Below are 25447 nucleotides of genomic sequence, written 5' to 3'. Positions count from 1 at the left end.
TAGGGAAAAAACAATATCTAGAAAAAAAATTCTAGAACAGTCTTACAGCTCCATAAAACTAAGTTCATAAACTCTGTAGCACTTCAACAACTAGCAAATTTTAAATTTGAATCTTTACTCAAATTCAGAATTCTGTCAGTTTTTGTAGCTAATCATGAATCAGGCAAGCTAGAAAAACAGGATACTCACAAGTCCCTTTCTGAAGGTTATGCAAAATAGTTCTAAAAACAACTGGTAAACCTTGACGTTTTTATACTGCAGCATGCATTTTAGTTTGTGAGATCAAAATTTCTATTTTAAAAATATATCAGTATGTATGAAACTGTGCAATCTTTTAAATAACACTAATACCACTTTAGTTTATACTATTATAGATCCTCTATAACACACGCTAAGAAAAAGCAACTGAATTATAAAAAATGTAAAGCACCACATACATTCATTTACAATTACATTCTGAACTCTTTCCAGTTACAAATTCAACATTAACAGTTTTCTCAATAAGAAGCAATCTTTATCTTCTTTCTAAAACATAATAGGTTAGGCCTGCTCATTTAGTCCTCTGGTTGACACCTCATCCTCAACAAGAATCTTCCCTGTTAATCTTAATAGACAGGAGGAAAGAAGTATTCCCATAGGTAGATCAAACCCACAAAGTTTAGGGCAGCACCCAAGTATAAGAATAATTCTGACAGATAACTGCAGCCCTCCCCCAAAAACAAAATGAGAATAATACCAAACAGAGTTACTAGTCAAGTTACCTACCAACAAGACAGGCAATTTTTCAGCCACCTACTAGTTAAATGTGCCATTCTAGGGGCTCCACTGCTAATAAACCCCAGCTGGACCTTGGCTAGAAGAAGTAAAGACATCCAACATTCCTTCCTTCCAGAGTTCCCTCTCCTCCCCAAAATGTTTGTCCTGGTTGATACTTCTCTACTTTAACCAGGCAAAAATGGAGGCACATTTCTCCACCACAGACAAGCATTCAAGGTACAATTGTACTCCGCATACCTGTATGTCCACACTTGTGCCATTCTAGTCCAAGCTGAATGTAACACCAAGTAAGTCCAACAATAAAGCTTAGAACTAGACTTTCCGAGCACATGTAAATCCATCAGTCCAATAAAATTCTTATTATGGTGCTTATTTACCATTATTGAGCTTACCTTTCTTTTCGATCCAGATTGCTTAAAATACGAAAGAGAAAAATATAATAAGATGCAAAGCCCTTCACATGTAGAACATTAATAGAGCTTTAAAAATAGTTCTGGATATTTAAACCCCACATTTACTTCTTGAAATAGTATTTAAATCCAAATTGAACTCATTGAATTGAATCCAAATTATAAGCAGCTCTAAATACTTTTATGCTTAAAATGAATACCTGAATCCCTTCCCCCCAAAAAGGAAGGAAATCTTCACTTATTTTGGCTAATAAATGCTTACATTTCTTTAAACCTATCATCAGTTATTAACTTGATCCCCTGTCAAAGGCATGTCAGAAGAAATAGATAAATTTCAGTGCTCTACTGGTGTAATGTTTTTAAAAAACTGTGGCATACACAGCTTAGTATTACTTTATACCCAATAGTCTCTACAGCTAAAAAAGCCCACTATGTATTATTATTATTATTATTATGTTATTGTTTTAAATATATTGTATGTGGTTTACTATTGTTGTTACCCATGGTGTGAGCTGCCCCGAGCCCGACTTTGGCTGGGGAGGTGTGACATACAAAATAAATAAATTTGGGCACTCAGGCTATTTCCTCTGAAGACTCACTCTCTCCTTTCAATAATTTAATAACTGCTAATTGGCTATTGTGCAACGATGAAAAGTTAGAATATTAAAATAAAAGTATTGGAAGGCACCAGAAACCATTCTGGAGTACTTTCCTAAAGTAATACACAGGCCATTTATTTATAAACAATTATATCAACCAACAGTAAGCACTTTTCTTAAGTACATGGAAAATTATTTCAGTTGGGCTTTATTATCGAAATGATAACTTAAATTGCTTTTATTAAAAATAATCCACTAAGCTAGTGGAGCCTCCACATCATTATATAGCCCTGAAACATAATTCCAATACACAGTATTTTCCAGCTGCGATTCCCAACTGATAGACATTCCTTAACAATGGAAGCCTCGAGCACATTTTACCAAACTAGCAACAATGAACACTGTAGGATAACCACACAAAAGCTTACTGAAGAAAGATTATTGAAGAAAATGACAGGGAGCAAAGAGCAGAAATAAATGGACAGTTCTCACAATGGAGTGAAGTAAGCAATGGGGTCCCACCATGATTGGTATTTAATTTGTTCATAAATGATCGGGAACTAGGGGCGAGCAATATAGTGGCCAAGTTTGCAAATGACACCAACTTCTTTAGGATGGTGAAAACCCAGAATGACTGTGAAGAGTTTCAGGAGGATCTCCATAAATTGGGTGAGTGGGCAACAATGTGATAAATGAAGTTCAGTATTGGTAAATGTAAAGTGACGTATGTTGGAACAAAAAATCCCAATTTTGAGTATTTGCTAATGGAATCTGGACCAGCTGAGACAGAGCGGAAAAGATTTTGGGGTTGTAGTGGATAGCTCAATGAAAGTGTCAACCTAGTGTGCTGCAGTGGTGAAAAAGGCAAACTCTACATTGGGGATTATTAGAAAAGGGACTGAAAATAAAATGGCCATTATTATAATGCCCCCACACAGATCTATGCTGTAGCCTCATTTGGAATAATGTGTGCAGTTCTGGTCCCCATATCTCAAAAAGGACATCACAGAACTGGAAAAAGTACAGAAGAAGGCAACTAAGATGATCAAGGGGTTGGAGTACCCTCCCTATGAGGAAAGGCTGAAGGCTCTGGGACTTTTCAGTTTAGAAAAAGGCAACTAAGTAGGACATGATATATGTTTATAAAATTATGCACGGGGTGGAAAGAGTTTACAGAGAACTTTTTCTCCCTCCCTCAAAATACTAGAACTCAAGGGCATCCAATGAAGGTGAAAGGCAGTAGATTCACAGCAGACAAAGGAAATACCTCTTTATACACACAGCCAGTGATTAAAATGTGGAATTCACTGCCAAAGGATGTAGTGATGTCCACTGACATCTTAAAAGGGGGATTGGACAGATTCATGGAGGATAGGTCTATCAGTGGCTACTAGCCATGTTGATTAGAGATAGCCTCCAAGTTCAGAGGCAGTAAATTTCTGAATACCAGTGCCTGGAGGGGGAAGGCCTCATTATCTATGCCCTGTTGTTGGACCTCCAGAGGAACTGGTTGGCCGCTGTGTGAGACAGGATGCTGGACTAGATGGACCACTGGTTTGATCCAGCAGGGCTCTTCTTATGTTCTTATGAGTTTACTGATTGTGGATGTCTGGACTCAATGCAAATCAAGATTTACAATTGGTCCTCCTTTTTCACATGATATTTGGAAACTATTCAAAAGCATTTCCAATTTAGTGGAAAAGAAACCTCAGAACTATTTCCAAGGCCATGGTTTATCCCAGAAAATAAGGCAAGAAGCAGACTATTAAAAGCATGGTATAAAGAGATTTTTAGCTACAGCTAATGCAGAGAATCAGAATTGTCTTTAGCTTCCAGCTAAAATTCAGGACGAAATTCAACATAGTATCACCCAACAGTCAGGATTCAATCAAGGCAATGAAAGGCAGGGAACAAAAAAAAGGCAAACCACGTACAAGAATAGCAATGGTCAGTACGTCTCTAGCACTTTTTGTTTCCGGGAGAAATCTAAACATTTTCCAAGGTTCCTCAACAGGGCCAAACTTCATAGGGGAGAGTATCTATGAAGCCACCACAACGCACAACTCACCAAGCAGTAACTGAACTGCCGGTAACAAAGTAGGACATAAAGGGGGGAAAGGACACAAGAGTAAAGGAGCCAAGACCCCAAATGTGGTCACCTGAACTGCCACCTAATTTCCATCTTCCAGAGTCTTTTATTCTCTAACCAACTTCTATCCTGGCTAATTTGATTTGGAAAATGACTGTTGCTGCCTAAATTCAACAATTCTAAGCTCTTGGGACTACAACACTGAAAACCAGGACTAGCACATCAATTCTGAAAACTTAATTACTTTCCACTCTACAAAGGAGAGAAATATTTCCTCAACAGTATAACACTTTCCGTTACCACCGCATATGAAGCTTTTAAATTCAATGCCAAAATTAAAAGAAAGGAATTTTCCTTCAGGAAGTAAATATACTGAAATTAACCCTTTACTTCCGTTATATTAGTTTTGTCCATTTTCCTCCTTGTTCTCTTTTGATTGGATTTCATATAACTAAACTGAAGCACAACATATTATTTATTTGATTTGAAATACCCCATAGCCTGCTTACATGTGCACAGTAAAAGATAGCTGAAGAACAGAAGTCCAGTTTCTGCAATGCGTAAAATCTTTGGGAAGGATCTTATTTTCTGGTAGCCATTTTTTAATTTCAAAATAACTGAAGAGAATCATCCTGTGCAATTCATTTTTATCTCTACTGCCTCTTTTGGTTCCTGTTCGCTGCAGTCTGATTTCATTACCCCACTCCTCCATACTTTCCGTATCTGAAAAGGTTACGATAGTTCCCTCTCAAAGCTTTTTAAAACTAGAGGAAGTCGAGACAGGTCGTACAGACTGCTTTTTGCACCAGGAAAGAGCAAATGCTTTTGAGGAGGCAGACTTGAGCTACTTCTCATTTGAAGGCCCAGGGATAATTAGCACACATCACCTCACCACTCAATTTCCTGGTGCTAGGTTAAATTTAAATTGAGAGCTGGCAGCTTTCAATTCATATTTACCTCAGAATTAACAAAAATAGTCAAGGAGGTCCTTTAAATAACTCCTTCGATGAAGAGATTTCCTTAATAATTGTTTTTCTCAGTGTATTTAATACCAAGGAAACTTCAAGAACAGGGCCCCCAAACCTTTTAAATGGAGGGACACAATGAAAATATCAGGTTTTGCCCACTCCTGCTGTGATTCAAGCAGGCCCTAGCACTAGGGAGGATCAGTACCCATTGCTACTATCTCATCCTCTAAACTTACCCTTGGAAGGATAGGGTTCCATTTAAAAGATCACTTACTTTTGAAAAGCAATGTTTACCACAACACCAGAAATTTCATCCGTAAAAGGATATGAGACCATAATAAGTTGTTTCATATGTAAATTTATTATACAACGATTTAAAGTTTCTGCTGCACAGAACACCCCTAGAATACAGAAAGGTTTTTAAGAAGAGAAAAACGTAATTGGTCATTTACATTTTACCTTTGTGCTGCTGTTTTTACTACAGGTGTTTGTGCATGAGCATGTTGAAAACGTCTACCATGTACTACAGTTCCAGGACAAGATATAGTCTGAGCATTTTCACTGCAAACAAATAAAAATGGGATAGGAAAAGTGTTACTATTCTCATCAAGCAAGTATTAGAAAGTACTCTTCGCTCTTCAAAGCAACAGCTGAATAAGGGCTTCAAATATATCACCCAAATATCACTGAATTTTCTAGTTAGCCAGCAATAGCCCAGTCAACATCTGTGGGCAGAAACGTCAATGAGATGGATCAATTGGAAGACCTCACCAGAAGAAACGGATGAAGGGGATCTTTCACTATTTTACCCTTACCCAAGCCATTTGTTCTGAAATTCTTGAGATCAGCAAAGCATATCAAGCAAAACCACAGGATGGGTTGATGCAAAGGAAAAGGCAAATCAAGTACAATCACTTCTTTTCTCTTCCAACAAATGCCCAGCTGCTTGAGGAAGGGAAAAGATCCTTTCCATCAACTCCTTCTGTGAACTCTTCTTTGGCAGATCCAACCAAATCCAACCTTTTGTACCCAGTACAAATAGAGCATATGCTCTATTTTTAGGAATCAACTCCATATTATGAAGTTGTGTTTAAATATCTACAGCCAACCCTCTGCATTTTAATATTATCAATATATGTAGTTACCAATGTGGCCAAATCTGTGGATACTTAACTCCAAAGTATGGAGTCATGAACAGACAAAACACCTTTCCACAAACCTTAAAAAAGCTCTAGTATGGCAAAAAAATTGAAATCTAAAAAACAAACACAGGATTTAAAAACCCAAAATAATGGAAGTAGCATCTGTACCTTTAATTAACAGTACTGCCAACCTTAAAGCCTTGGTTTCTGTCAGTAAAAGGCAGGAGGAGGGGCAGGCACCCTTCCAAGATACATTCACCTTTGAGGGAGGACACATTGGGGCCAGGCCTGACAAAAAGATATTTCCCCTTCCTACCCCTCCCCTGCAACTCCCAAATTTCTGGAAACTTTACATCTTTAACCCTAGTCTTAGTGTATGACTAAAGAAAATGGTGTCAGAAATAGCCTCAAACAAACACTTTTTTCCTAACAACACGGATGTTTGCTGATCACTCTGATGGACTTGGGGGCCATGAATATGCAGCTGAAAACTGCCACCAGTCTGGCCTCAGGTGACCAGAATATTGCAGACTTTTTAAAAACACTCATGGTGCAACAAAATTTAAAACCTCCAGTCACATAACAGCAGATCTTAGGCCACAAGACCATTTGAGCATTATAAATGAAATGTTAATCGCTATGATCAGCAAAGTGCAAACATCTTGTAAGAATTACCAGCATTTCCCCCCCAAAAAAGATAGATTCAGCAGTTTTTACTACATCTGAAAGCAAAGCACCTCATTTTCTTGCTGCTCCCCAGCATGTGGAGACCAATCGAGTTTCCTTTAAAAATTCTAGAAGCTTCAATTTTGCCTCGTCTAGTATATGTTCTTATGGGATCTCCTCTGGTGCCAATAGCTCCTGAGCGGCAACGTAATGACTGCAATAAAATAATTACAACTTTAAAACGAATACATTATACGTTACATATCTATTAATTTCTCAAGCATTACAATGGTCTCAATCCAATTTTCAATGTGATGTGCTTTAGTGTCACCAAACAGAAGCACTGGCACATAAGACTGAGAATCAAAATCTTTTGACTGAGATATACCTAGAACAACTTAAAACATGAATTCTGTGACTAGTTGTTGGAAGTGATTTATACATCTCAAATCAAGAATTAAAATATTATGTATCTTAAAAAAGGAGGACTGAAAGTTAATAAAAACTTTCTCACATGCACAGTCTGGGCCACATATAATAATCTTACAGCCTAACATTTTAGCTGTCATCTTTTAATGTCCTTTCAGCAAGTACCATCCCATAGGATGATAGTAGCAATAGATAGCCTAGAAAACCACTCTGAACATCTTGCTACTCTAGACACTGGGGAAATGTCAAGTGAACGGGCTTTCTAAAATTCCAGGCTAGAACTAGAATTCACAGCAGATTCAATCTCATGTCACTAGCCTGAATGTGAGAAAAACAGAGGTTTGGATCCTACAAACCAGCAGAAAGAACTGATGGTCCGGGATCTTCCTCACCCTCCCCTCCCACCATTTCCAGTCCTGGGAAAGTTTATTCCTGAGGTCCAGGGACTTGTGTGTACTAACAGCAATCCCACTTTGGTGGCTGTAAGGGGGGGGAAGGAACGAGATCCTCCTTCTAGCCTACTACATGAGTGGAGCTCTGCTCAAAGAAAACTTCACCCCCTTCTCTCTTCCCACTGCCGCTAGTGCATACACTTATGAAAAAGAGCATGATTCACCTTAACAGACTACTTCCTACTCTGTGAAGCCTCCGGTCATAAAACCAGACAAATGGCTCACCCAGGAAAGAGGGTTTATGGAAGGTGGCTAAGAATGCGTGGCATTTGGAGACAACAGGTCTGAAGATGTCACCAGAGACCAGATCAGTGTATTTTTATATCCTGAGGGTAAAGCACTAAAGTACACTAATGCAATACTCAAGGTTGCTGCCCAGGGGCTTTTAGTGGACTAAAGAGAGCCTGCCCTGACCCGGATAGCCCACACTAGCTTGATCTCATCAGATCTTGGAAACTAAGCAGGGTCAACTCTGGATAGTATTTGGAAGTCTAAGGCTGATGCGCAGAGGCAGGCAATGGCAAACCACCTCTGTGCATCTCTTGCCTTGAGACTTGACAGCCAAAACAAAAACAAACAAAAAATGTCAAGCCCCAGGGAGCAGATTGAACATGCCACCTCTGATGCAAGAAGAGAGGGCTAAAATCAGCCTGCAAAAGGCGGGGGTGGGGGTGGGTGAGAGACTGTATTCCAACTTTGTAGCCTGAATACTTATATCAAGGAGTAATGAGTAAACCTTTTAGTAATGAGTAAACCTTTTGTCTGTTTAAGGAATTAAGACCATCAGTTTTCCTACCCAAAGTCAGGCTGCTCTCCATGTTACCAGTTTCTCCTGGTTTTGTTGACCCGATGCCAAACAGGTATTTGAGCAGAGTATACAAAGGAGCTGGTGTCAGCAATTACGCAAGGGGCACCCCAACACTCTTGAGGCTTTTGGGGGACAACAAAGGAATCACAAAGGAAAGCATGGGTTGCCTTCATAATCCCACTCAGCCTGATGAACCTAGATCACTTGGCTGCTTGCCAGCTGTTGCCAGCTGGGGTGAACTTCAAGGGACTAGAAGGGAACTATCACACACAAAGGTCTCTCAATCCGAGGAATAAATTTTTCTGGAACCTGGATTTCAGGATCCAACCCAGTATCTTTAGATGACAAGCTTGGAACCCATGGAAATTTCTGCTGATGGAAGGCGAGATTCCATCAGCAGAACATGCGTTTCTCCCCTCCCTTCTCCTAGTGAAAAACAAAATGCTCCCAAAAACATTACTGCTAATGTGACAGGGGACCCTAAGGAGCAACATAAAAGAGGTGCTGGCTCTAGGCCATTTGTATACCTCACCTTTCTCCGGACCCAAAGTGGTGACAATAAAGAACATAGAAAATATTATTAAAAATTAACACACAGTTAAAATCAGGTAATTAAAACTAAAACAGACCATTATAACAATTAAGCCAATGTCCATCCAAGCTGCCCCTTAATCTTGTTTAACTGATGCTGCCTTGCAGCCTCTCCAGAAGGCTATTTCATAACAGTGAGGCAGCAACACAAAAGGCCGGGCTATCACCGACTGCATCTTCAAAAGCAAGGTGGACACTAGGAGAAGCTGCTGTGGAATGTAACTAGCACATGGATTCATATTGGGAAAATTGGTCCTCCAAGGATGTTCCCCTCCCCCTGGTCATGAAGGTCTTTAAAGGTAGGCACCAGCATCTTAAATTGGACCCAGATTCAAGTAGACAACCAGCAAAGGGACTTCAGGATACTGTAACATGGTTCCAACAGGCACAGCCCAATAGTAAATGGGCCCCCTTCATTTTGCAACACCTGAAATTTCCAGATAGTATTCAAAGGCAGCCCAATGTAGAACACATGAGTAATGCATAGGTTCTAGGGAAACAAAGTAACAAGCATGGCCTAGACTAGAGCATAATATCTGCACTGTAAACAATCCGTTAACTGCTTCACAGATACTTTATTTACTCAAATGAGACTCTCTAAAGTACTCTAGTAGTAGCAGCAGTGGATTGGACACCGCATAAGAGACAATTACAGAAAGCTTTACATAAGAAAAAATGAAAAGTAAATTATCATTAATCATACCAAACTTAAAAATGTTATCTACAGATTTTTCCCCACAGAGGAAAGATGAACTGTCTTGCTAAAAATATGGAGGAAAGATGCTCAAAGCCAGAAACTAAAAAAAGGCAAACATACAAGAAATACTTGACACATTAAAACCTATAAAATCACTTTTTGTGCAATTTTTAATTTTAACTTCTTTTTTGTTAGAATGCATTGTCTGTGCAACCTATTGGAATTTGGTATATTTTATAAGTCTAAATTGTATTAGTTTATCTAAGAGCCTTTTCAACAATACCCTTTACAAATGAGTTAATATTAAATCATATTCCTGCATTGAAATAAAGTGTGCTCATGTAAGGGTGGAGCTACACCACAATGCATATAATCACAATGCATATAAACACTCTTCACTGTTTCTAAGTGTTTTGCCATCCAAGACCCCATACATATGTGTATAACTGGTCCAGAACCAGCAAAGTAATTCTACTTGCCAGAGTTTTTGTTTGCTTGTTTTTTAAAGGAACACACAATACACAAGAGTTAGCTCTTGTGGATTCAGAACTGAGGTCAAATGAGTACACTGTGGAAAGCGAAGAATACTGAAGCTGTGCCTTAGTGGTGGGGTACATACTTTATGTGCATGAGGCAGCTTTGTGTACTCAATGCAACTTTAAAGGCATGTTAGATTTTTTTAAAAAGTTATAAAGAACATGCACATGAAGGGTCTGCATCACAACATACTGGAACTTTAGAAGAGATATTCCCCAAACTGTTGCACTTAGGATGAAGCATCGAATATGTTATCTCGTGTATGTATATTGAATCACATAAGAGGATTAATACAAATACTCACTTTCTTTTCATCACTGGGACTGCAGGATCCATCGCTCTCATCGATGCTCAGCAGATATGCTTCACTAAACAGTTGAAAAACAGGAGAGAAAAATCCATTATAAAAGGGAAAGACAATTGTTTATCAAACCGGTGAGAATATGCAAACTACTTGAGTACATGAAGGCTTCATAAGTCCTTTTTTCTATGGATTTTATTTTAGGACAGATCCCAGGTGCCAGAACGCCATGGCACCTAGGAATTTCACTGTGGTCCCTAGTATTTTCAGCAATGATTTTATTATTGTAGTTTCTCTCAGTATTTCTCACTCTAAATACAAAACTTATTTATTATTTTGCATCAGAATTGTTTGTTGTATGACACAAAAATAAATGTGCTTGAAGTTCTTACCATTATATGTTATATGCTAACTTAGCTTTACACCTTTCACCGGTGGTGGATGAATTCATTTCTTAAGCAGCTGCTTTCTATACTGGCTCCAAGATTCAATTTAAATGGAGCTTTTAAAAGTAATAATGGAATTATGAAAAATTCGGGAGAAGTTAGGTGAGGGTTAGAGGCTACCTTTTTGTTGTCACAATGACAACCATGGTTAGCACTATGTTTATGTATACACTACAACACATTTGCCATAGCTTTAACAGAATTACAAGAAACTGAAGAGTTTAATTGTCACTGAAACACAAAACCCCGATGACTGAAAAATGAGCCTGGCTCTCAAGTGTTTGGGCTCATTCCTAGAGCCAAAGAAAATTTGTCAAGGCATGTTTAAATACAAGGAAGTTGTTTGTCCTGTGTAAGCACATAATGGAAGCTGATTCACAATAGAGACCTGAAAATAATTTTGCAACCATGTTAATTTGTTGATGGTTTAACAACATGAAATATTTAGTGCTAAATCCCATGAGCACGGTTCTCTTCAGACTAGTTGGTACCACAAACTCAAAAATTAATGTGCGGCAGCTAACCAGTTGTTGTATACTGTGTAGATACTATGCTGAAGGCTGTGCCTGTTACCATGTTTTCCTAGCACCATGCTATGCATTAAAGGTAAAGGTCATTCCTGACCCATGGGGTGCCTTCCCCAATCATCTTCCCTTTACCCCCAGCAAGCTGGGTACTCATTTTACCGAACTCGGAAGGAAGGCTGAGTCAACCTTGAGCCGGCTACCTGAAACCAACTTCCGTTGGGATAGAACTCAGGTCGTGAGCAGAGCTTGGATTGCAGTACTGCAGCTTACCACTCTGTGCCACGGGCCTCCTTATGCTATGCATTACACCTAGAAAAATGGGAGTGTCCCCTGCTCGGACATGTCTGATACTAGAGGACACTAAATAACAACAACTGAGATTTTTAATAGTTCTGAAGTTGTGCACAAGAGGGGAAGAGGGAAGTAGCACAATGAGATAGGGATTAGCCTGAAAAATATACATCAGAAGAGGAAGTATGAAAAACAGGAGTGATCTACTGGCTGATATCCAAAAAAGAGCAAGCTTATTTCTGTATATCTGTCTGGACTTTGAGCTCCTCCTTCCCACAGTTCCTCCTATGCCCTCACCAGGGCATTCATGAGGATCAAGATACCTTTCAGCATAGGACCCCATACTACAAAAGGACTCAGTCAAGGGGCGCACATGGCATTTAAAAACAAATCCTGGCCAATTACTGCATAAATGCAGTGTGAATAATGACACAACACTGGATTTAATAGTATCAACTGTAACAACATTTTCTTTTTAAAAAAATAATCTAGTATAAAATGAAAATCTATCATTTCTTAGCACTGAACGTATGATCCTCTTATGATCTTTTATGACAGCAAACATTCACCCAGCAATTATGCCAACAATAATACATTTCAGAACTGAAGGTGCATCATACAACCTGCACAAGTTTCTTGAAGATGTTTTAAAGAATGTCATGTCACTAAAATGGTAGAAGTCTTTGGGGCTAGGCATTTGGAGCCAAGAGTTCCTTCAAACACTAAACCTCATAAAGGACTGCTCTATCAGTGGCTACTAGCCATGATGACTAAAGAGCACCTCCATATTTAGAGGCAGTAAACCTCTGAATATCAGTGCCAGGAGGCAATACCAGGGGAAAGCCCTGGCCCCTGTGCCCTGGTGCAGGCCCGCCGTAGTAACTGGTTGGCCAGTACTCTGGACTAGGTGGACCTGATCCAGCAGGGCTCTTCTTTTATTAACTCTTAACAGCAGCTGCCCCTTTTACAGGCACAGAAAGAATATTGTCATCATTTGGAATATTGTCATCATTTCAGTTAAGAAACGGAGTTAAAAAAGCAAACAAACTTGTATTTCTGTTCTAGACGATGAATATATGGAAATCAGTGGGATTAGACTGGAATAACTCTGTATAGGATTCCATTATTGGGCTGATGTAAATTTGAAGAGCTGATACCTATGAACACTTAAAAGCTGTTTTTGTGTTGTGTGTGTATAACGGAGTAACAGGATCCAACTCTGTGCATTTTCTTAATATGTTTACCCTAACAATTGTTTCTGGAATAAGTATCAGCAGCATCTTTGGGAAATAAGTACCACTCATGATAAATGTGCATTAATATCACAGGTGTACATGACACACTCATAGCACTTACATTAGAAAATCAGAATTCTAGGAAGGGACTCATCAATTTACTAATGCATTATTATAACTGACCACAGTTATACTTTCAATTCCCTAGTTTAAAATGTCCTTACTCTTTCTCTGCATCTCCTTCACTTTCTTCTGAATGCTCAAAGCTCCAATTATTTTTAAAGCCACCATCCCGCTTGGACTGTGATTTTTCCAAAGCTGAAATGAAAATAAGTTAGGATCATTTTTGGCCTTAAGTTAATCAAAGCATAGAAAGAGGATAAACTTAACATTTAACAATCTCAATTATTAAGCTAATAGAGAGCAACTCTGTTTAAACAACAACTTGATTGTTGAACTGTTTTATGTTTCAGCATGTAAATTGATATATACGCTAAGAGGCAAGGGGGCGCTGGAGGTGGGCCATTTTAACCATATTGTTCACTTTTTAACAATTGATCAGGCTATGACACCATGCTGGCAGATGGCACTAAGTTTCTGCCTCTGCATAGTGCTGATGCCAGCGTGGTGTAGTGGTTAAGAGCGGTGGTTTGGAGTGGTGGAGTCAGATCTGGAGAACCAGGTTTGATTCCCCTCTCCTCCTCATGAGTGGCAGAGGCTAATCTGGTGAACTGGATTTGTTTCCCCACTCCTCCACATGAGGCCAGCTGGATGACCCTGGGCAAATCACAACTCTATTAGAGCTCTCTCAGCCCCACCTACCTCACATGGTATCTGTTGTGGGGAGGGAAAGGTGATTGTAAGCCGGTTTGAGTTTTCCTTAAGTAGTGGAGAAAGTCGGCATATAAAAACCAACTCTTCACCTTCTTGTAAATACGCCACCAGAGCTCTAGTTGGACCAGTATGCTGCATTTTGAGAAGCTGTTGTCACCACAAGTGTTTCTGTCTCTTTGCCATTTTTCAATTTTTTGCTGTTAAGTCCTTAACATAATAGAGTGGTATTTATTTTCCTGTGTTCCGTTATGGAACCTGTTGATTACGAAGAGCGCTTTTTAGCTATAAGTGGTTTTTTAATCACAGCCTACCCAATATTAATATTTTATATATGCCTAATCTTGTGGGTTTGGCCCTCTATTGCAGGGGGGGGAAGTATTTTATGCCTAAGAGGGAGGTGTAGGAGAGCTCTGAGGGAAAAAAAGAGGTTCTGAGGAGGGAAAAGGAGACAGAAGCCATCTGGGCCTGAGGCAGAATGACCTGAGAAGGAACCTCAAGAGAGCTGCAGCTCCAGAGATCTGCAGCAACATAAAAAGCCTGAAGAGCAGCAGCACCAGCAGCACAGAGAGCCAAGAAAAGGCTGAAAATGTGGAAAGATACACTGTACAACATACTAAGAACAGAATTTGCATTACAGCTAGATGAGTCAACTTTGCCAACCAATGAATCTTTGCTTCTCATTTACTTGTGCTTTCTAAAAATGAAAGTTTGGCTCAAGAGTTACTTGCAAGGCAACAAAGAACAGATATTAAAGAAGAGTCAATATTTCACATTGTTAAGTAGTTCTTCAAAGACACAAATTCTGCAAATTATTAAGCACCATCAATGACTGGTCGCTACCCTCACTGATCCCCTGCACAAGTCATGAAGCACTGTCATTATTGCAGTGAATAAAATTAAAGCCCAATGATCAACTATTCTGGGAGTTCAGTGTTGGGAATGATGAATATTTGTTTCTTCATACTCAAATTGGTTGGCTATCCAAAGGCAACTGTGTGAGATGCTTTTACGACCTTTTTGACACTGTTGTGGAGTTTTTTGGGGGGCATTTCTGAAGGGGGGCGAAGCTCCTTAGGAGCCAGTGTACCCCCCCAACGGCGTAGGTGCCACCTTATCACAGAAGGGTGAAGCTGCCTTTAGGCAGGTTCCATAGCCCTCTTGCCCCGGGAACACCCCCTTGAGCGGTGGCGGGGCTGCACCACCTTTTCGGGTGGTGCATCCTCACTGTTCACTATGGATCATTTCCCCCTTTATTTTTTAAAATGCCTTTCTCCCCTCCGCGGCAGCCAGGAAGCCTCTGAGGAGGCAGTGTGGCTGCACCACTCCCGGCCACCGCAGATCCACACACCCCTTCAGGAATGGGCTGTTTGAAGACACAAATGCTTTACTCAGTGATAAACTCAGAGATCAGGCATGACACTGCTTGATTATCAGAACTATTTGCAAAGTTCAAGTAAATGAATTTTGCAGTTGCAAGGAAATGAGGTCAATCTTATTAAGGTCAAACCTGTCATTTCTATGTTCATTTCAAAATTAACTCCATTCAAACATCCTGTGGGCCATTGCAAGCTACACCAATTTCCAAGCCTGTCTGAGCTAGAAAAGAAAGGTGGGATGCAAGATGATGATCTGCAAGTTTTTGTGACCATTTGGATATGCTGCATGAAGATATGACTAAGGGATTTGAGGATCTTTTGGTTGAAATTTGGGTAATAAATCCATTTTCAGATTTGAGGAAGCTTGAGTAGCAGAGGAAGAACTAAATGAGCTACCAAATTACATTGAGCTGAAGCCAAAGTTTAAGAAATTGTTCCAAGAATTTTGATTACAAAAGGACATTTCTGATAGCTCTTTGTTGCATTTTGAACATCATATTTGGTGGAATATGGTTTTAGTGTGGTCATCCAACTTTTCTCCAAGCAAAGAAATGGACTCCAGATTACTGAATGTGGTAATTTAGGGAAAAAACGCACGGTCACTTTAGCCTCCTTTATTCCGTTTCAGCCTGGATTTAGCCAGGATCGAATGCATGCATTTCGCCTAACGTGCGTTCGATCCTGGCTGAAACAGGGAATAATAAGGAGGCTAAAGCGACCATGCGTTTTCGCCCTTAGACTCCTGCCGAGTGACTTTAAACAAGACTTTGGGAAACTGGTATCACTTCATCCATCCACTGCATTAAGAATTTACTGAACAGAGAAGTAGTTACTAAATGTGGTACCTAACATTCTTGCTAAATGACTATCAGACTTTGAAAAGCTGGTTTCACTGGTTCAAGTTCATCAATATTTTTGAATAAATTAAACTGAAAAGTTTTAACTGGATTTTGAATAATAGTGCAATTAATGTTGACTGTTTTGAATTTTACTGTTCTCTTCCTTAGTTGGCTGTGCAAACAGGTATTCTGAATAAATCTTTTTACAGAGTAGGGTTTTATAGGGTGGGGCACTGGGGATGAGCTTATGGAGCTGGCGAGGGGGGGTAGTAGTCCAAAAAAGTTTGAGATAATTCAGTAAAAGATGATGTCTATTTATGCTTGGTTATTAGCTGTGCAATCCCCATGGAACTGCCCGGAGCATCTTTTGAGTTATTCATGATTTGTCCGTCTTTCAGGGGCCACCTCACAGCCACCACGCAGTTATCCCTCGGTATCTGAAACCTCTTTTATCATGATTTTTAATTTTGCCTCAGTTTCAAAGCAAAGCTAATCCAGGCAATTCCTCTGAATAACTGCAGCTTCAGATTTATCTTCCCTGCCCTTCCCGCCCCCATCCATTCCCCTTTCTCCTCCCAGTCCTCCTCCTCCTCCTTCCCAGCCTTAAGCTGAAGAAAGGGAGGTTGCTTTTCCCCACCTGCCTGCCTCCTCTCTCACACAGGCACCACAGCGCAAGCCAGCAAGGGTGGGGGGGTGCAAGCCAGGGAGAGGCAGCGGCGGTGGGAGGAAGAGGAGAATCAAGGCTTGAGACCCCAGTAAAACCCACGGAGCTCCTGGCTTTGTGTAGCCTTCACCTTGCTGAGTACTTGCTGCTGCCTGCCCATTGGAAGGAAGGCAATATGGGGGAAAGACAGACACAGGATAGCATATAATAATTTAATAGAATTAACAGAAACAGGGGGCCTGGGTCTGCCAGATTTGAGAATGTACTATGAAGCATCTTGTTTTGAATGGTTAAAAAACTGGATTCTATTAGAGAATCCCAGATTACTTGAATTGGAAGGATTTAATTTACGATTTGGATGGCATGCATATTTATAGTATGAAAAATATAAAGTAAATAAAGATTTTAATAATCATATTATCAGAGCTAGTTTATTTCAAGTTTGGAAAAGATATAAGAATTCTTTGGAAGTTAGAACTCCTGGATGGATAAATCCAGTAGAAGCATTTATGAAGAGAGGTAAACAGCTTAATTTAGATATAGGTAATTATAGACAGATTACAAAATGTAGTTAAGGGGAGTGGTCCCTTAAACTTAGAGAAGAGCTTAATATTAATGATTGGATTATGTATTATAAATTAAAGGATATATTTAAAAAAGATAAATCAGTGGGATTTGATAGAAATAAATCTAAGTTGGAATTAGCATTAAATAAAGGAAATAAAGGTATATAAGCGAGGGTATATAAATTGTTAATACAAATAAATGTAGAACAAGAAAGGATAAAACCAGTGATGGTAAAGTGGATGAAGGACTTAGGTTATAATATTAATTTGGAGGTATGGGAGAGGCTTTGGAAAAAAGAATTTAAATTTACAATTACTAATGAAATAAGAGAGAATTTATACAAGATGTTTTATAGATGGTATATTACACCAGTGATGATAAGTAAAATGAAATCAGGAATGACGGACTTATGTTGGAAATGTGAAAGGGAAAAAGGAACAGTTATGCATGTCTGGTGGGTATGTAAAAAGATTAAACAATTTTGGAGAAAAGTATTGAAAGAAACTTGTAATTTGATTAATACTAAAGTAAAAATGGAACCTGCTTTTTGTTTATTGGGAATTCCCAAGGAAAATATGAATAAAAGTGTTAGAGTCACATGTCAATATAGTTTGGCAAGAGTTACGATAGCTAAATCCTGGAAGCAAGTAAATAGACCTCTAATTAAAGACTGGAGAGAGAAATTATGGACATCTATGCGGATGGCCAAACTAACAGATTCCCTTCATGGGAAGGATTTGGAAGAATTTAAAATGACATGGTCAAAGGCCTTTGCATACTGGGATAAAATGGCGAAAATGAATTTTACTACTATAGTGAACGAGTTATAGATATAATTTAGAAAAATAAATTGTTGAAAATATGTTAAATTTTAAACTGCTTAGACACTTCTCCGGAAGTCGACCATAATGGTGATGGGACACATGTTAAGGTGGGTGGTGGGTTTTTATGATACTTTGATTGTTATATTATATAATGAAGTTTTACTATGTATATTGATGGTATAGGTTTGTACTTTTCTTTTTATGTTTTGTTTTATGTTATAAAAATAATGAAAATATTTTTTTTAAAAAAAGGAAGGAAGGAAGGCAAAACTGAACGCAACAGTGGTGGCCACGGGGCAGGAAGCCGCAGCGTTTTTCCCCCTTTCCCAGTGCTATTTATCGATACAACAGTAAAATTATTAATATTTTATCGCTTTATCACTAAATAGCACCAGGAAAGAAAAAAACCCCGCTGCGGCTCTCTTTTGGAGAATTCCCCCTTTCTTGTAACCGGGGCAGGAACAAGTGGGCGCTGAACGAGGTGAAGGCTACACGAAGCCAGGAGCTCTACAGGCTTCAGCAGTAACCAGTGCTAGTGATGTATTTTTTAAAAACCTACAGCCAATTACAGAGTAGCATTTTCAGGGAGGAGGGACTCTGAAGGTCTGCACTTTCACTGGTGATTTCTTCATTACATAAATTTACTCCAGCAAACCTAATGCAACTTACCCCTGCATAAATGGCCAACATCTACAATAGAAACTTCAGTAGACTGTAATTCTCTTATAAAAACACCTTTCTAAATTGTTCCATCCTACTACAGTTCTAATTCCTTTATGGAAATGCCCTCCTGAATACTTCTGAATAATTCATATGTATAAACTGACCTCAGGAACAAGATTTGGAATAAATGAAGCTGCTGCTATCTCATTGTCATCAGTTATCTTTTTCCTTTAGAGGCATCTCTTACTTCTTCAACTCAAACACTGGATTGTATACAACATTGTAATAACTACCAACAGAATATCAATCATATAATAACTTGTAAGATACTGGAACCTGTATAATGCACAGTACCACTATAATAGAACAAGAATACAAAGTACCCATAGACCGCTCCAAACTTTTAAGAGTGTAGGAATATTCCCAAGAACTTATGCTGGAATGTTCTGAAGTCAGCACTTTCCCCACAATTTAAAGAGAAGAGGGCACAAATGTCTGCAAGACTTTACTACACTTAACAGTGCATTCCTAAGGGGAGTTACTCGAGTCTAAGCCCACTGAAATGGGCTTAGACTGGAGTAACTCTCCTTAGGAATTCACTGCTCTCACAAAAAGCTATTCCACAAAAAGAAAAAAGTCTCACTAAGAAGCCAGGAAGCATGATAACTACAGTATACAGATTCAGACAACCATCTTGGCCATACAAATACAGCTGCTGTGCAGTGGTCAGGTACTTGACACTAGATATTGTACTTGCTTCTTTCACAGAAAAAGGTAATTTTGCAGCTGAGGTAGCTTCAGCCTCATATAAGTACTGACAGGCAGATCTAGCGAGAAAAACTGGGCAAACCACCAAAGAGCATGGAATCCCCTCCCTTGAAGGTTTACATTTATTAGGCTAGCTTGATATCAGAGCCAAATTACTCTTCTATACATTTTGTTGCATTTTCATCACAAAATCATTGTTTCAAATACAGTATAACTAATATTTCACTTTTTAGAAACCATTTTCATGAGCTCTATGTGTAAATATGTTAGTTCCAGTGATGAAAATCAGTCCTAATAAGTCAATGACACATGCAACTCTAGAAGAAACCTTTTCACTGACTGGATGTGTTCTAAATATGTTACTTTTCTTTGAATGTCTGATAAATCCTGACAAACAGCATACACACAAACCCCTGCTCAATATGCCCTCAAAAGCTGTATCTTGCAAATCTTTTTTACAATCAAGAAACAGTCACCAAGTATGTTGAACTGATTGTACTTTTAGCACAGCAAGGTCGTTTGCTGAAACCTGGGCAATCAGACAATAACTTGCAAAAATTTATGCAGTTCTGCAAGGTGATTATTTCCCAGAATACACATGTTCACTTCCCCCCAGCTGTAACCTCAAGTCAACCAGATCTTCTGGTTTCTGTGGTGCTTTCAACAGAACCCAGAAAAAGCCAAAACTGACTCCCAACAGCTCGGCCATCATTATTTTAACTGATGTACATAAACCGTCATATGTTTAAAATATATATTGAGAAACAGTACACATATCTCCTTAATAAAAAAAAAACTAGTGCAAGACTATATTCTTGCAATATTCTACCACGGCAAGGATACTCTTAGTTTTAAATCCACTCTGTTCTCCATCCCAGAACACCTATTTTGCCCTCAGATTATAAAGTGACTAGATTAGAAGTTATGTTCTATCTGGTCTCATCTATTTCACCACCATACAGGGCTAAAAATACAGCATGAATCCAGATAAAGTCCACATGTTTATCCAGCCACCCATGCTGGAGTAAGATAGTTCCATGGCTGTAGTGAGGGAGGTAGCTCCTACAGGTGTATAGAAATTGGTGTGCACTACTTTCATTTGAGGCTTCAAAATATGTCCTAGCCAAAATATCCTACAATTATTCCCAATACATTAATTTAATATATACTGTATTGTTCTTGTGGCACCAAAGCTTCCAATACATAGGCTGCTCAGGGGTTGGGATCAGGATGTTTTCCTGTTCAGGGGGAAAAGTAGCCTGCAACTAATCTTCTATAAGAAAAAAAGAATGCTGTCAATCTGGCTAATATTAAAAGGTAACAGATCCTGGGTGGAAGTAACTTGAGGAAAAAGTGTACCTTAAGGAAAAAGACAGGGAACTGAGGGGGTATTCAAGAGGAGGCTCTGAAGAAATTTCACAAAGCATAAGAATAGGAGGGATGGTATGACATCAGGGAAAAGTAAGAGGAAGTGCTAGGGAGATGCTAGGGAGAAAAGAGGCAGTAGCCTGAAAAGGAGGGGCCCAATGAAACAGCAAAAGGTGGAGATATGGAGTTAAAAAAGCAAGGAACTATACACAACTATAGCCTAAAGACAAGAAATGCTGTCCATTATTGGCAAGAATGATATGGGCCAGGAGGGAATCATAAGAACACAGTATTGTTATGTTAGCATGGTGTGGTAGTTTGAGTGTTGAACTAGGACCTGGGAGACCTAGATTCAAACCCCCGCTCTGACACGACAGCTCTGGTTGACACTGAGCCAGTCTACTCTCAGCCAAAGGGACTTCACAGGGTTACTAGGAGGGTAAAATGAAGACAGGGAGAATGCTGTAGACGGGGAGAATGCTATAGGCCTCTCTGAGCTCCTCAGAGGAAAGATGAGATTAAAAGATACTATAATACTAAATATGTCTAGATCCTAACACAAGGATTCCGCTGTTTGTGGCTCAACTGTCGCAGCAACATTGGGATCCAGCAACAACTTGGAAAGGGGGAGCAATATTGATTTAAACCAACTACCCAGTTATCGGCTGCAGACTTCTGTTCCTCACTGATTGTGATACTTACGTTTCCATGGCGATCCTGCAATAGAGACCTTAACATACCACTACATGTGAAAAGCTCTTGCATTTTTGCATTTCGTACAGAATAAAAGAGTGATATCTAATAAATCTTAAAACATTTCCCCTTATTTATAGTGGCTTGCTCTGACAAGAATTAAGCCCTAAGATTTTAGTCTATTGCACTCAACACCATAAAGTTGCCATTATAGGTTGGACAGAAACTCTATGGAAAGACTGCAAAAAAAAAAAAAAACTGTTCTCCAATTTTACCACAAAACAGAAGTCAGGAATTTGTTTTCACCTCTTGCTCTAGACTCCTTCAATTCTAACATTCCCCAACACTAGCCAATAAACATGGCCTTAAGAACACATGCATGTGAAAGTGAAATTTTCTTCTACCTACTAACGCTGACCCATGGCAGGACCCATAGCATTTCCTATCCCTCTGACATCCTGGCTGGGCTTGGAAAGCTGCAGTAGGGCCAAAACAAAGACCAGAGCATGCAGCAATGCTAGTTTGAAATAAATCTACACTGTAGAAAATATTAGAAATTCTTCACTTTCTTGGCAGTGTGTCTACAAACAGGTTTTACTCCAAAATGTATTTATAAAATTACTCTACGAAAGAACCATAAGAAAAGCTATTAAAGGCGTTTCTCAAAGCGAGGGGCAGACTTCCAAAATAAGCTGTGAGTGGTAGCTAGGGAAGGCATTACCAAGTACAGAGACTGTAGTCAGAAAAAAAATGAAATACCATTTGGATTTTTCTTTTGGTATTAAAATAAATTCACATGTTCTATCATCAATATTATGGATACTAAATCTTCCTTCTAGATAATGGCTTCAATCTGCCAAAAACCAATACTGATGGATGGATTTCCATTAGTAGAACATGACTTCCCACTTCCCCCATACTACTACAGCCCAAAATGCTCCTCCTGGGGGACAGGAAACTGCCAGGAACACTATGAGGGTGTCAAAAATCTGCCACTGTCGGGATAAACTGGCAAAATCACCCTCTCTTGTGTGTGCTGAAATGACTGGCAAGAACCCATCCACTACTAGCTACTCCATAATATGAAACAGGGCTACAGCTATCCAACAAGTTCTTTTCTACGTAAAAAAATGAAATAAAATCAACCATGCCTCAAATCATCTAAGGAAATACTGGGAAGAAACATTAGTCATAGGCAGTATTGAATTAGGGGCAAACATACACAAAGCTCTTGAAGATATAAGGCCCAGTCATTTTTATATGACCCACTATATAAAATTTATATTCACAATCAGGATTTGCTCAAAATCTGTTCTAGCCCAACTAGGCTCATAATCTGAAGAACAATGCAAAATGTCAATCTTTACTGTCCTGTAGTGCACTGTTCCCCAACCTTGGTGTCCTGACTCAGAAGTGGGTAGAGAGGCCTGGGAAAGTGGGTCCCAGGCTCTTGCAGTTTGAATGATTCGTGAATGCTTTATTTCCCCAAGTGGGACTTCATGCCAAATAAATTTGAACTTGTGGGTCACCACACCAAAAAGGTTGGGGACCACTGCTGTAGTGAAAAAAGCAAGGCCTTAAAATGGACTTGCAGCTACAGAATGACACCAGGACATCTCATACGAGCTATATGAGCTCAACGTATCACTAACAGGATAACATTTCTCACAATGCCTAACTAGGCACTGAAAGCACACTGCTTGAAAGAGAAGGCTGGATCACTTCCTTATGAACTGTCACAAATTTGCCATGTTTACCTACAGACTAGTACCCTCATCCTCATGTGTAAATCTACTGAGAGGGAATGGCTGCAGGGTTTCCCCTTGCCGGCAGATTTAATTGTGGAAAAGGCTGCAACAAAGTGGAACCCTTCCATAGAAGGGGTGTACTTGTTCTTGTTGGTTACAAATGTGCAACAGACTGTGGGAACTTAGTGGTGCAAGTAGGGACACACTGGCGAAGTGTTCCTTTTGTCCTGGAAATCAATCAACTGCTATGGAATTTACAAAAATAGGTGATACTGATAACATCAGACATGAGCATCTTCACCTGCTTAACTCTCTGATAACACAGCTTCTAATATAGCTGTAGTATCATATCACAAATACTAACATATGTGTGGGCAGTCATTTGAAACACATGCTAAAGCAAATTTCCATACTATTACAGCAAAATGGTATTCACCATACCATCACATCTTCTTTTTGGAAGACTTTACATAATATAGTAAAAACTCTTGTAACCACACAAGAAGCTATTTCATAGAAACTGCTTTCCAAGTGAAGCATGCATTTTAGGCAGTCATCAACATGGATGGTTGCATCAGTGACTAAAGCTTTAACATGTTGTTTTGGTTTACATTAATAATGTAGTGTCACTTTCAGTCTACACTGCTACACCATTGGGTCCACTCTATTCTAAGCATTGTATTTTAAAGCCATTTCATTTGTTGCTTTATAACTAATGAAGACAACCACATAGTATGTGAAAATGTACTAATGGTACAGTAAACATGATTTCTGCATCATATCTTCTCTTCATAAAAGATAAACCAGCATCATCCTGCCCAAAGACCTCTGTAAATAGAAAATAATAATGTAAGAACCTGCCTTCAGATCAGGTTCCTCATCTTACACACTGAAGAACCAGTGTCCCACTATCCGATTCTGGGGGCAAAATTAATATATTCACAGCACCAAGCACATCTGATGTATACATGTACTTATATCACAGCAAAATATGCAGAGCTAACCCCCCACTCTCCAACCCACTATCTCCTTTGGAACTTTTTACCCCAAGGAAAATAATTTTCAGAAGGGGGGTGAGGCAGTATGCTTCCAGTGAAGGAAAGCAAGAAATTAGCTTGTCTTGAATTTTTTGTATTGTTCATTAAAAGCTTGATTTCTTGTAATTAAGTAGGGTATCCCAAAATGACAACGAAACATCTAAAATGTACATACACAAACATCTAGCCTTTTTCTTCTTATTTTTTGTAATTTTTACTTGCAATGCCACAAAGCTTTCTACTCACAAACATGGCCTGTTTAAAGCAATTTCCTCACCTTTCCAGGTACCCCATGGCGGTGGGGGGGGGGGGAGACATAAAACCTAATATCCCAATAATCTCACATGAGACTTGGGGGACGGAAGGGGGAGCAGATCTTCAAGATACCCTTTCACATTATTTTTAGCTAGAAAACGAGATGCTTATTTACGGGAAAGAGAGAGAGGGGGGAAGAAAGCAGGGCACTGCCTAGACAGACAGCCTGACTACAGCAAAAAAAAAAGCAATGCACAAAAAGTGCCTTGTTTAATTAGCTTAAGCCCTTACCTAAACGTTAACCTTTACCAGCCGCCCATCACCACACTAACTCCCCCTTCATTGGAAGCCCCCAGTAAGCCCCCTTAACAGTCCTCTCCCCCCCCCAACAAAAAACACAGGTAAACACCGTATTTTCTTCTGCTTTGGGGCCTGCCCCCCGTAGCATTTCCCGAAAACCTACAGGAAGCCATTCAGTTCCTCCTCACAGCCATTTCCCCCGAGTGGGGAGCGTGGGGGGCAACCCGGAGGCCCCGACCCCCAACGCACTCACCGTCCAGAAAGCCGCTACTTCTGGCGCCCCCGACGCTTTTGCCCCCTCCGCCGCTTCCTCCTCCTCCTCCGCCTCCACCGGCCATCTTTCCCCTCGGCCTCTCCTGCTCCGTCCTCACACCATCGCGCCAAGGAGTTGGGGGTGTTTTTCCCGGCCGGGCCCCGGCGCCTCAGAGGCGCAGCCGCGCGACTAGGCCTCTCCCCCTGGGCCTGCGCCTCCCGCCGCCGCCGCCTCCCGCTCTCGCCTAGCCGGTGCGCTGACGAAGGAGGGCGGGTAGGCGGGGGGAGGGAAGG

At 39.8% G+C, this 25447-nt stretch overlaps 1 protein-coding gene across 1 annotated transcript in view; it reads right to left on the bottom strand.

Moving 5' to 3' along the window:
- The window catches only part of SENP6 (SUMO specific peptidase 6), a 65385-nt gene extending 40183 nt beyond the window's left edge, over window positions 1-25202 (bottom strand). Inside the window, exons 1-6 of the mRNA XM_056856307.1 lie at window positions 25155-25202; window positions 13190-13283; window positions 10470-10533; window positions 6723-6865; window positions 5303-5404; window positions 1170-1190 (exon numbers count right to left, since the gene is read on the bottom strand). Coding sequence (XP_056712285.1) covers window positions 1170-1190; window positions 5303-5404; window positions 6723-6748 — 149 coding nt within the window. The 5' untranslated portion in view covers window positions 6749-6865; window positions 10470-10533; window positions 13190-13283; window positions 25155-25202. The remainder of the gene's footprint in view (window positions 1-1169; window positions 1191-5302; window positions 5405-6722; window positions 6866-10469; window positions 10534-13189; window positions 13284-25154) is intronic.
- Window positions 25203-25447: the final 245 nt, after the last annotated feature.

Source organism: Euleptes europaea, chromosome 10 (assembly GCF_029931775.1).
Source record: "Euleptes europaea isolate rEulEur1 chromosome 10, rEulEur1.hap1, whole genome shotgun sequence".
Taxonomy (NCBI): domain Eukaryota; kingdom Metazoa; phylum Chordata; class Lepidosauria; order Squamata; family Sphaerodactylidae; genus Euleptes; species Euleptes europaea.
Note: the sequence above shows the minus strand (reverse complement) of the source record. Positions and strands in the feature narration are given on the sequence as shown.